The following is a 13,806-nucleotide window of genomic DNA, read 5'->3' as shown; positions in this document are numbered from 1 at the left end:
GAGGCATTTCTCATGTCCTCCCAGTTTCCAAAACTCAAATTTCAAGAGGAAATTGCACAGAAATTTAATCCCTATTCTCCCCAAGGAAAAACTGAGAGTAATAATTTATTTACTAACAATGTATCTCTTTCATGTTTATAAATAAGCATAATACTTTTACTATATTATATTCATTCTATTTTATTACATTTTTTGTTTATAAACTCTTGGTAGTAACCAACAAAGTTAATTTCAAACCCAACTACTAAGTCACAATCTACAATTAAATGAAATGGTAAAATAGGAATTCAATTATAGATAAATCTAAATCTACAATGTTGACAGCTCAGAGCCTAGGGCCTGCTTCAGATTCTGTGTCTCCCCTCTGTCCCTGCCTCTTCATTCATGCTCTGTCTCAAAAATGAATAAACATTAAAAATTTTTTTATTTAAAAAAATAAAATAAAAATTCACAAAATATCAAGATGACAGTTCATACCATTAAAAGAAAGGATTAAAACCTTATGATCATTTCAGGGAGCCTGGGTGGCTTAATCGGTTAAGCATCTGACTTTAGCTCAGGTCATGATCTCACAGTTTGTGAATTTGAGCCCCCGTGTCAGGCTCTGTGCTGACAACTCAGAGCCTGGAGCCTGTTTGGGATTCTATGCCTCCCTCTCTCTCTCTGCCCCTCCCCTGCTCATGCGCTGTCTCTCAAAAAAATAAAAATATTAAAAAATATTGTTTTAAAAACCAAATGATCATTTCAACACATGAAGAAAAAGCATTTGAAAAAGTTGAACATCCATTTATGATAAAAAAAAAACAAAAAAACCCTCAACGAAGTAGCTCTAGAGGGAACACACCTCAACATAATAAAGGCCTTATATAAAAAATCCACAGGCAACGTCATATTCAATGGGAAAAAACTGAGACCTTTTCCTGTAAAGTCGGAAACAAGACAAGGATGTCCATTCTCACCACTTTTATTCAACATAGTTCTAGAAGTCCTAGCCACAGCAATCACACAACATAAAGAAAAAATATCCCAATTGGTAAGGACAAAGTAAAACTCTATTTGCAGATGACATTATACTCTATACAGGAAACCATAAAGTCTCCACCAAAAACTATTAGAACTCATAAATTCAGTAAAGTCTCAGAATACAAAATCAACATGCAGAAATCTGATGCATTCCTATACACTAAGAAAACAATCCCATTTGCAACTGCACCAAACACAATAAAATATCCAGGAATAAACTTAAGAGGTGAAAGATCTGTACTTGGAAAACTATAAAATAATGATGAAAGAAACTGATGACACAAAGAAATGAAAAGACATTTCATATTAATGGGTTGGAAGAACAAATATTGTTAAAATGTCTATACTACCCAAAGCAATCTACACAATTAATGCAATCCGTATCAAAATATCAAAGCATTTTCCACAGAACTAGAACAAACAATCCTAAAATTTGTATGAAACCACAAAAGATACCGAATAGCCAAAGCAATTTTGAAAAACAAAACCGAAGGTATCACAATTCCAGATATCAAGTTATATTACAAAGTTGTGGTAATCAAAATGGTATGGTACTGGCATTAAAATAGACAATAGAACAGATCAATACAACAAATAGAAAACCCAGAAATGAACTCACAACTATATGGTCAATTAATCATCGTAAAAGAAGGGAAGAAAATCCAATGGAAAAAAGACAGTCTCTTCAACAAATGGAGTTGGGCAAATGGGACAGCAACATACAAAAGAATCAAACTGTACAATTTTCTTACACCATACACAAAAATAAATTCAAAATGGATTAAAGACCTAAATGTGAGACAGGAAACCATAAAAATCCTAGAGGGGAACACAGGCAGTAATTTATCTGATATTTGGCCATAGCAACGTCTTCCTAGATAGGTCTCCTGAGGCAAGGGAAACAAAAGCAAAAATAAACTTTTGGCACTTCATCAAAACAAAAAGCTTCTGACAGCAAAGGAAACAATCAACAAAACTAAAAGAGAAGCTGCAAAATGGGAGAAGATATTTGCACATGTCACATCCAATAAACAGTTAGTATCCAAAAGATATAGAGAATTTAGCAAATTCAATACCCCAAAAATAAATAACCCAGTTAAAAAACAGGTAGAAGACATAAATACACATTTTTCCAAAGAAGGCATACAGATGGCTACCAGACATGAGAAGATGCTCAACATTACTCATCGTCAGGGAAATGCAAATCAAAACTACAGTGAGATATCACCTCACACCTGTCAGAATGGTGAGAACCAACAGCACAACAGGTGTTGGTGAGGATGTGGGGAAAGGTGAATCCTCTTGCACTGTTGGTGGGAATGTAAACTGGTGCAGCCACTGTGGTAAACAGTATGAAGTTTTTTTAAAAAGTTAAAAATAGAACTACCCCATGATCCCACAATCACACTACTGGGCATTTACCCAAAAAATACAAAAACACTAATTCAAAGGGATACATGCACCATGTTTATTTCAGCATTATGTACAATCACCTAACTATGGAAGCAGCCCAAATGTCCATCAATAGATGAACAGATAGAGACAATGTGTGTGTATATATATACACACACACACACACACATATTTATATATGTATACATATAGTATATATATGGAATATTATTGAGCCATAAAAAAGAATGAAATCTTGCCATTTGCAACAACATGGATGGAGCTAGAGAGTATAATACTAAGTGAAATAAGTCAGTCAGAGAAAGACAATACCATATAATTTCACTTTTTGGAAATTATATGTGAAATTTAAGAAACAAAAATACAAATAAAGGAGGGGCGCATGGGTAGCTCAGTCAGTTAAGTGTCTGATTTTGGCTCAGATCATGATCTCATGGCTCATGAGTTCAAGCCCTGCATCGGGCTCTGAGCTTCAGCACAGAGCTGTGCTGACAGCTCAGAGCCTGGAGCCTGCTTCTGATTCTGAGTCTCCCTCTCTCTCTGCCCCTCCTTCACTTGCACTCTGCCTGTGTGTCTATCTGTCTCTCTCTCAAAAATAAACATTAAAAAAAATTTTTTAAACATACAAATAAAGGAAAAAGAGAGAGCAACAAACCAAGAAACAGACTCTTAACTACAGAGAACAAACTGATGGTTACCAGAGGGGAGATGCATGGGGGAATGGATGAAACAGGTAAAAGGGATTGAGAGTACACCTACCATGATGAGCATTGAGTAATGTATAAAATTGTTGAATCACTAATATTGTACACCTGAAACTAATATAACACTGTTAACAATACTGGAATACATATAAAATTTTTTTTAAAAATCTGGACTAGTGAAAAGAAATAATTGATAAATAAATAAATAAATAAATAAATAGATAAATAGATAGATAAATAGATAGATAAATAAATAAAAGAAACCATGCAATCCCATGAACCAGACTGATAATTCTTCTAGATTATTTATTTAAAGATTTAGCTTTGGGACCCCTGAGTGGCTCAGTCGGTTAAGCATCCGACTTCAGCTCAGGTCATGAGCTCATGGTTCCAGTGAGTTCAAGCCCCGTGTCAGGCTCTGTGCTGACAGCTCAGAGCCTGGAGCCTGCTTCTGGTCCTGTGTCTCCCTATCTCTCTGCCCCTCCCCTGCTTGCTCTCTGTCTCTCTCCAAAATAAATAAATAAATAAATAAATAAATAAATAAATAAACAAACAAACAAACAAACAAACATTTAAAAATTAAAAAAAAAAGAAAATCTAACAATTGTAAATATTTATGCCCCCAACTTGGAACACCAAATATATAAATCAATTATAAGCATAAAGAAACTCATTGCTAATAATATAGTAATAGCAGGGGAACTTGCACCCCACTTACAACAGACAGATCAACTAAGCAGAAAATAAAAAAGAAACAATGGCTTTGAATGACACACTGGACTGGATAGACTTAACAGATATATTCAGAGCATATTATCCTAAAGCAGATTATAAATTCTTCTGGAGGGATCTCAAATCAGTCCTCAACTAGTACAAAAAGACCGAGATCATGCCATGCATATTCCCAGAACAGAATTCTATGAAACTTGAAGTGAACTACAAGAAAAAACTTGGAAAGCCCTCAGATACATGGAGGTAAATAACATCCTACTAAAAAATGAATGGGTTAACCAGAAAATTAAAGAAGAAATTTTATAAAAAATACATGGAAGCAAATGAAAATAAAACACGACAGTCCAAAACCTTTGGGATGCAGCCAAGGCAGCCCTAAGATGGAAGTATATTGCAATTCAGTCCTATCTCAAGAAGCAAGAAAGGTCGCTAATATACAACCTAATCTTACACCTAAAGGAGCTAGAAAAGGAACAGCAAATAAAGTCTAAAGCCAGTAGAAGAAGGAAAATAATAAAGATTAGAGCAGAATTAAATGATATACAAACAACAGGAAAAAAAAAAACAGAACAGATCGACAAAACTAAGAGCTCCTTCTTTGAAAGAATTAACAAAATTGATAAACCCCTAGCCAGACTTATCAAAAAGAGAAAGAACCCCAATAGATAAAATCACAAATGAAAGAGGAGAGATCACAACCAATACCACAGAAGTATGAACAATGATGAGAGAATAATAGGAAAATTATATGCTAACAAACTCGGCAATCTGGAAGAAATGGACAAATTCCTAGAAACTCACAAACTACCAAAACTGAAACAGGAAGAAATAGAAAATTTGAACAAAAATCTTCCAACAAACAAGAGTCCTGGTACAGATGGCTTTCCGGGGGAATTCTACCAGACATTCAAAAAGGAGTTAATGCTTATTCTTCTCAAACTGTTCCAAAAAAATAGAAAGAGAAGGAAAACTTCCAAACTCATATGAAGTCAGCATTACCTTGATTCCAAAATCAGAAAAACACCCCACTAAAAAGCAGAATTATAGGCCAAGATCCCTAAAGAACATGGATGCAAAAATTCTCGACAGATATTAGCAAATTGAATTCAACAGTACATTAAAAGAATTATTCACCATGATAAAGCAGGATTTATTCCTGGGATGCAGGGCTGGTTCAATATTCACAAAATCAATCAACATGATATACCACATTAATAAAAGAAATGATAAGAACCATATCATCATCTCAATAAATGCAGAAAAAGCATTTGATAAAACACAGCATCCATTCTTGATAAAGATCCTCAACAGAGTAGGGATATATGGAATATACCTCAGTATCATAAAAACCATGTACGAAAGATCCACAGATAATATCATCCTCAACAGGAAAAACTGAGCGCCTTTCCCCCACATCAGGAACGAGACAAGGATGTCCATTCTCAACACTACTATTTAGCATAGTACTGGAAGTCTTAGCCTCAGCAATCAGATAACAAAAAAAAAAAAAATAAAAGGCATCCAAATCAGCAAGGAAAAAGTTAAACTTTCACTATATGCAGAAGACATGATACTCTACATAGAAAATCCAAGACTTCATCAAAAAAAATTGCTAGAACTAATACATGAATTCAGCAGAGTTGCAGGATATAAAAATCAATGTACAGAAACCTGTTGCATTTCTACATACCAGTAACAAAGTGGCAGGAAAAGAAATAAAGGAATCAATCCCATTTGCAATTGCATCAAAAACAATAAGATACCTACGAGTAAAACTAGCTAAAGATGTACAAGGTCTATACTCTGAAAATATAAAACACTTTTGAAAGAAATTGATGATACAATGAAATGGAAAAGTATTCCATGCTCATGGAATGGAATAACAATCATTATTAAAATGTCTAAACTACCCAAAGCAATCTACACATTTAATGCAATTCCCATCAAAATATCACCAGCATTTTTCACAGAGCTAGAACAATCCTAAAATTTGTATGGAACCACAAAAGACCTCCAATAGCCAAAATAATCCTAAAAAGAAAAACAAAACTGTAGGCATTACGATTCCAGATTTCAAGCTAGATTACAAAGCTGCAGTCATCAAGACACTATGGTACTGGCACAAAAATAGACATATAGATCAACAGAACAGAAAGCCAAGAAATGGACCGGAACTATACAGTAAATAATCTTTGACAAAGCAGGAAACAATACACAAAGGAAAAAAGACGGTCTCTTCAACAAATGGTGCTGGGAAAACTAGACAGTGACATGCAGAAGAATGAAACCGGACGACTTTCTTACACCATACACAAAAATAAATTCAAAATGGATGAAAGACCTAAATGTGAGATAGGAAACCATCAAAATCACAGAGGAGAACACAGGCAGCAACTTCTTATGAGACACATTGCTGAAGGCAAGGGAAACAAAACCAAACATGAAGTATTGGGAAAATGAACTACTGGATAAAAAGCTTCTACACAGCAAAGGAAACAAAAAACTAAAAGGCAGCCTACAGAATGGGAAAAGATATTTGCAGATGAAATATCTGATAAAGGGTTATTATCTAAAATCTGTAAAGAACTTACAAACTCAACACCCAAAACACAAAACACAATGGGCAGAAGACATGAATAGATACTTTCCCAAAGAAGACATCCAGGTGGCTAACAGACACATAAATAGATGCTCAACATCACTCATCATCAGGGAAATACAAATCAAAACCATGAGATACCACCTCACATCTGTCAGAATGGCTGAAATTAACAATGTAAGAAACGACAGGTGTTAGGGAGGATATGGAGAAAGGGGAACCCCCTTGCACTGTTGGTGGGAATGCAAACTGGTGGAGCCACTCTGGAAAACAGTATGGAGGTCCCTCAAAAATCTAAAATAGAACTGCCCTATGACCCAAAAATTGCTCTACTATTTACCCAAGGATACAAAAATACAGATTCGAGAGTACATGCACCCCAATGTTTACAGTAGCATTATAAATAGCCAAACTATGGAGAGAGACCAAATGTCCATCAACTGCTGATGGACAAAGATGTGAGATATACATGTGTATACACACACACACACACACACACACACACACACACACACACTGGAATATTATTTAGCCATCAAAAAGAATGAAATCTTGCCATTTGCAATGATGTGAATGGAGCTAGAGTGTATCATGTTAAGCAAAATAAGTCAATCAGAGAAAGACAAATACCCTATGATTTCACTCATGTGGAATTTAAGAAACAAAGCAGATGAACATATGGGAAGCAGGTAAAAAAGGAGAGGGAAATAAACCTCAAGAGACCCTTAGAGAACAAACTGAGGGGTGATGAAGGAAGGTGGGTGGGAGATGGCCTAGATGGGAGATGGGTACTAAGGAGGGCACTTGTGATGAGCACTGGGTGTTGTATATAAGTGACGAATCACTGAATTCTACTCTGAAACCAATATTGCACTGTATGTTAACTAAAATTTAAATTTAAAAAAAAGAAAGAAAAAGAGAAGAATATAATAAACAGAGTAAGACCTGGGGAGAGCAAAAAAATGTAAGAAAGCTGGCCATTTGGAAATGGGGCCTTTTAAAAATACTTTAGTTGATCATTTTAAATCATCTATTATCAATTACTGCTGCTTAATTTGATAAAAAAAAATACAATTCCCGGGCAATGAGAAGAAACCTCCAAACATCATTCCATTTTCCTGACTTTCCCTAATCTATAAAAATTGGTTATGCTAATTTTAGGTTTCTCAATGACAAAAAATCAGGTTATGAATCACTTAACCTGTAGTTACTTGTCCGATCCATTTTGTATTATCTGTGCCACTACTGTTAGGACAAAATATTTCCAAGATAGGGAATTGTTTTCAATATTTTAATGTTTATTTATTTTTGAAGGAGAGAGACAGACAGACAGACAGAGCATGAGCAGAAAGGGGCAGAGAGATACAGAGATACAGAATCCGAAGTGGGTTCCAGGCTCTGAGCTGTCAGTGAGATCATGACCTGAGCCGAAGTCGGACACTTAACCAACTGACCCAAACAGGGAGGCCAAGAAATTTTATATAAGATGTTTTATCATAGCACAATCCATTTGATAAAATCAAAAATGGAAATACTAATTAGTTTGGTTAGAGACAAGGGAAATTATAGAAGTAATTAACACTATCACCTGCTTATTAGTATGAATTTTCAGACAACTTAAGCTACTTAACCCAAAAAAAACTCTGGAGTGAACACCTCAGGAAAAAGAAATTTGATAAATAAATGAATTAGATAACTTCAGACTGTGATAAATGTCTGCCAATTAAGGCCTCATGGTAGGCCTCTGGGTAGCAGACCAACAACTTCTTGGTGTGTCCTCACAGGATGGAAAGGGCAAGGGAGCTCTCTGAGGCCTCTTTTATAAAAACATTAATTTCATTCAAGAGGACTCCACTCTCATGATCTAATAACCTTCCAAAGGCCCCATCACCTAATACCATCACATTGAGCATAAGAATTTCAACAGATGAATTTGGGAAGCACAAAGACATTCAGACCATAGCACATAAAAATGTAGTCTACCTAATATTCAACAATTTAAAATGTTTTTAATGAGATAAATTAATATAATATCACCCTTTTAATGTATACAATTAAGGGCAATTCAGCATATTCACAAGTGTAAAAATATCACCACTATCTAATTCCAGAACATTTTATCACCAAAAAAAAAAAAAAAAAACAAACAAACAACAAAAACCAATTCATGTCTAATAGCAGTTACTCCCCATTCCTCCTTTTTCCCAGACTCTGGCAACCATTAATCTTTCTGTCTCTCTGGATTTGCCTATTGTAAGCATTTCATAAAAATGGAATCATAATATGTGACTTTTTGCATCTGGCTTCTTCTGCTTAGCATGATACTTTAAGGTTCATCCATATTATAGCATGTTTCAGTACTTCCTTTACATGTTTGAAAATATTCCATTGTACAGAGATAAAACATCTTTGCTTATCCATTCATCAGTTAATAGATATCTGTGTTGTTTCCACATTTTGGCTATAAAGAATAATGTTTTTTTACCTCCTTTATATGTGGGATCTAAAAAAGTTTAATTCATAGACACAAAGACAGAAGTAACAGTGGTTACCAGGGGAAGGAAAGTGGAGGAAATGAGAGATGTTGGGCATAGGATACAAAATTACAGTCATGTAGAATCAGTAAGACCTAGCAATATGATATACAGCAGATGACCATAACTAACACTGTATCCTGGAAATCTGGTAGGATAGATTTTGTGTACGCACACCACATTAAAAAAAAAATAGTAACTGTGAGGAAATATATAGATTAATTATCTTGACTACAGTAATCGTTTCACCATATACATCAAAACAACAATATGAATACCTTAAATATATAAATCTTTTTAAAATAAGCACTTTTAAATGCAAAAGAAAATAATGCTATGAACATTCATATACAAGATTTTGGTGGACACATAATCTTGTGTGTATACCTACAAGTAAAATTGCTGGGTCATATGGTAACTCCACATTTAACTTTTTAAAGGTAATGACAACGAGTTTTTTCCCCAAGCAGCAGTTATTGTTTAAGCCAATAATTCAACAGCAACATACAAATTCTAATCAAGGAGAAATAGGAAAATAAAATAGCAATCTTTTAAAAAGCATAGTTAAAACAGTACAAAAGGAAACAAAAAATAAGACGATAAAACCAGTCACAAAACAATCAAACCAACCTAAATTGATTAAATTCACTAGCTATAATACAGACTATAAAACTTCATTTAAAATATCTAGCTATATGCTGTTTCCAAGACATGTACCGAAAGCATAAAGACAAACAAGTTTTAAGTAAAAGAATGCAAGAGGAAGTACAAGCAAATGTGAAACAAAGGAAAGTTAATTGTAACTATGTTAATGTAAGAAAAAATAGATTTAAATCAAAAGACTGAGGGATAGAGTCACTACATTTAATAAAAGAATCAATTTAAAAAGAGATTACAAATATGTTTATGTGTGTGGGAGAAGGTGTATGTGTTCATACACACACTAAAACTTGCATACTATTTCAGAGGATTCAGAGAATTTAAAGGCCTTTCATAAGATCTAAGTTAACAACTCTAGGCTAATGAAACATTTGCCTTGTCATTCTTTACAGAATCATAAAACCTGACACAAAACAACTATATAAAATTTTACATTAGTCACTAGGCATGTCAAAAGAAGGGCTCAGGGGTGCCCGCGTGGCTCAGTTGGTTACACATCTGACTTCAGCTCTGGTCATGATCTCACCATTCTTAAGTTGAGCCCTGTGTCAAGCTCTGTGCTGACAGCTGACAGCCTGGAGCCTGCTTCTGATTCTGAGTCTCCCTCTCTCTCTGCCCCTCCCCCGCTTGTGCTTTGCCTGTCTCTCTCTCTCTCTCTCTCTCTCTCTCTCTCTCTCTCTCTCTCTCTCTCTCTCACACACACACACACACACACACACACACACACACACAGAAATAAACACTGTAAAAAAAAGGGCGGGGCTCTACTTATAATGCCTTTTTTCTTTTTTAGAACTTCTATTTCCCCATAGTAAGATATCAAATTAAAATGTTCAAAAGCATCATAAGAACAAAAAAGCCAATGTCTTATTCTCATAGGCAAATGAAGTAGAAAATTAACAGGTTATTATTTATGATGATTACATTTAATAAAAATATATCCTTCTTTCAAAACTACTTTAGTGTTACTGACAAAACTAACAAGATTACTTTCAACAGAGACAACTACAAAAAGCAAACGTTTTGTAAGTTTTTTTGTTTGCCTGTAAAGTAAGTGACAAGATAAAGATAGTATCTCCTATCCTGGCATCAAAGCAGATCTTTTATTTTTAGTAGTTAACTCATTCATTCAAGGTGTAAGAGTACACAAAAAAGATAATTTGCTTACCATGTTTTAAAGTATCATGATCAATAACTTTATTCCAATTTACTAACCAAACATACTGGCTATCATTTCAAACATACACATTATATTGATCCCCTCAGAAGTTATCCATGTGAGGCCAAAGGATTAATTGTGCAAGATGCTGGTAAAAAATAATCTCTTGAAACTGTAAAATATATCCAGAAATTGGTTGCAGGGAATAAAACTGAACAGCTTACCTCATATCCTGAAATTTTTTTGGAGTTATAAATATCCACTTACACAGAAATACACTACACAATTTAATTTCAGCAGGCTATACTTACGGATTTGAATAATAAAATATTAGTAACCTCTCATAAGAATTTTCCATAAACTTGCCAAGATCGTGCTCTTACCTATAGTTTGGAAAACTTCATTCATCAAAGCTTCATTCACTGATAAAGAGTTGACATTTCCAATATGAGACCAACTTTGATATATCGCTTGCAGCAGAAGTGTCTGTGCTCTTGTAGCTTGAATTGTGAGATTTGGAAGTTCAAATATACCTTCAGTTATAGCAATCTGAGATCTTTTGGTCCTGCATAAGAAAAGAGAAAGAACAATACAGTAAAGAGCATTTACAAATAACAACATATGAAATGACCTAGATTGTAAGCCAAAAAAAAAAAAGTATATATCAAAAATATTTTAAGTAACAATTAAATCAAATAGATATACAATTTCATACTTTAAAAAATTTTTTTGACTGTTTATTTATTTTGAGACAAAGAGTACGAGCAGGAAAGAGGCAGAGAGAGAGAAGAGGACACAGAATCCAAAGCAGGCTCCAGGCTCTGAGCTGTCAGCACAGAGCCTAACATAGGGCTCGAACTCACGAACCATGAGATCATGACCTGAGAGAAAGCCACTTAACCGACTGAGTCACCCAGGTGCCCCTACAATTTCAGACTTTAAATTTCACTATTTCAGAACCTCTTACAATAAAAAATAAAAATACAAACTAAAATAATGTCCATACATACACACACACACACACACACACACACACGCACTCTGTTCAATTACAAGTTTTCAACCAAGAAAATCTTCAAAAGTAACAATGAAAATAATACTAGTTAACATCTAAGAAAATTTACTACCAGTCCTGCATTGTTCTAAATGTCTTATATCTATTAGCCCATTGAATCAAATATTATAAAACTATTAAGTAAAAATCCAAAAATTAAATCCAGGGATTCTAATCCAGAGAACTCTATTCTATACCTCCTCTCATAAGTATTTATGAAAAATTTACATTATACCCAGATTATTTGACAATAACACAGAAAAATTTTTTTAGAATCTCTGTCTGGGAATATCTAATTCACTGATGTCTTAGTCGTCTGGTTCTTTCTTTGAATGAGGTACCTTGTATAATTAAATTTTCCAAATAACAAAGCTTCAAAGTTAGAAAATACTTAATATGTCTGTGAACAACAAGATGATAAAGTTAATGAAATATGCAAGATAAAGTAGAAAAAAGAAAAACCAAGAGAAAGAAAAAAATTAGGATGCTACCATAGTAGACTCAGCCACCCTACACTTTCCTCAACCCCATAAACCTCTACCCTTTATCATCTTCCCAACAGTATCCACCTAGAGTATTGGGCATCTCTTGTATAAAACCTCAGAGGCCCATCAATCCTACCTCTTATTCCAACTCCTGCTATAAAGACCAATTAATGCAGATTTTTACAGTCATTGCTTAAAGCGACTGAACAGTGAGAGACTCCCATGGGAATTATTTTGTATTCATGTATGGAAAGCCTGGAAATGAATGGATAAATGCTTTCCTTCCTCTTGCTTCCCTGACAATTTTGAGATGCATTTCATAATTTTCTTAGGAAGGTTCCAGGAGATCAAGGATCAAAGAAAAAGGTCTCAAGTAATTGGGAAAAGCCTTCATGAGCTTTGGAACATGGTCAGGCAACATCCAACAGGTGTAATTGCAAGTCCCAAAATAGAGGGGAGAATTGAGAGAAGCGGAACAAAAAAATATTTAAGGCAATAATGGCCAAACTTTTAAGAAAACAACAAACCCAAGCAGAAGACACTTAAAATCATACCAAAGGTACATTACAATCAAATTGCTGAAAACCAGGGTTAAAGAGAAAATCTTAAAGACAAGCAGAGGATAAAAAAAACACAAGTTTAGTTGGTACAAACAAACCAACAGAAACTCCTTTTACAATGCCAGTATTTCCGATACCAAAACCAAAGACACTACAAAAAAGAAAACTGCAGACCAATAAACCTTACAGCCATAGGTGGAAAAGTCCTCAATAAAATATAAGGAAACCAAATTCAACAATACATTAAAAGGATCATATACCATGATCAAGTAGGATTCCTTTCAGGAACGCAAAGATGGTTGAAAATCGACAACTTAAACTGACATGATACACCATGTTAATAAAATTAAGGATAAAAATCATACAATCATCTCAACAGATGCAGGAAAAAAAAAGGTGACAACATTCAACATACACTTCTGATGAAAATGAATAAAGTGTGTATAGAGGGAACATACTTCTACATAACAAAGGCCATATATGACAATCCCACAGCTAACATCATATACAATGGTGAAAAGTTGAAAGCTTTTTTTCTAAGATCAGAACAAGACATAGGAACCCACTCTTGCCACTTTTATTCAACACAGTATTGAAAATTCTAGCCACAGCAACCACACAAAAAAAAATTTTTTTGAAGTATCCAGCTGGGTATAGAAGAAGTAAAACCATTTATAGATGACATGAATATACAGAAAATCCAAAGGACTCTACCAGAAAAAAATTTTTTAATAAATGAATTCAATAAACTTGTACAATATAAAGTTAATACACAGAAATCTGTTGCATTTCTGTACACTAATAATGAAATAGCGAGAAACTAAGAACATACCATTTATAATTACATCAAAAATAATAAAATTACTAAGAATAAATTTAACCA

General features: G+C 34.2%; 1 protein-coding gene across 1 annotated transcript in view; it reads right to left on the bottom strand.

Moving 5' to 3' along the window:
* Positions 1–13,806, bottom strand: part of VPS13B (vacuolar protein sorting 13 homolog B) — a 795,867-nt gene that overhangs the window by 627,930 nt on the left and 154,131 nt on the right. Inside the window, 1 exon segment of the mRNA XM_042923372.1 lies at positions 11,208–11,389. Within this exon segment, the coding sequence (XP_042779306.1) occupies positions 11,208–11,389 (182 nt within the window).

Source organism: Panthera leo, chromosome F2 (assembly GCF_018350215.1).
Source record: "Panthera leo isolate Ple1 chromosome F2, P.leo_Ple1_pat1.1, whole genome shotgun sequence".
Lineage (NCBI taxonomy): Eukaryota > Metazoa > Chordata > Mammalia > Carnivora > Felidae > Panthera > Panthera leo.
This window is presented reverse-complemented; position numbering and strand designations above follow the sequence as displayed.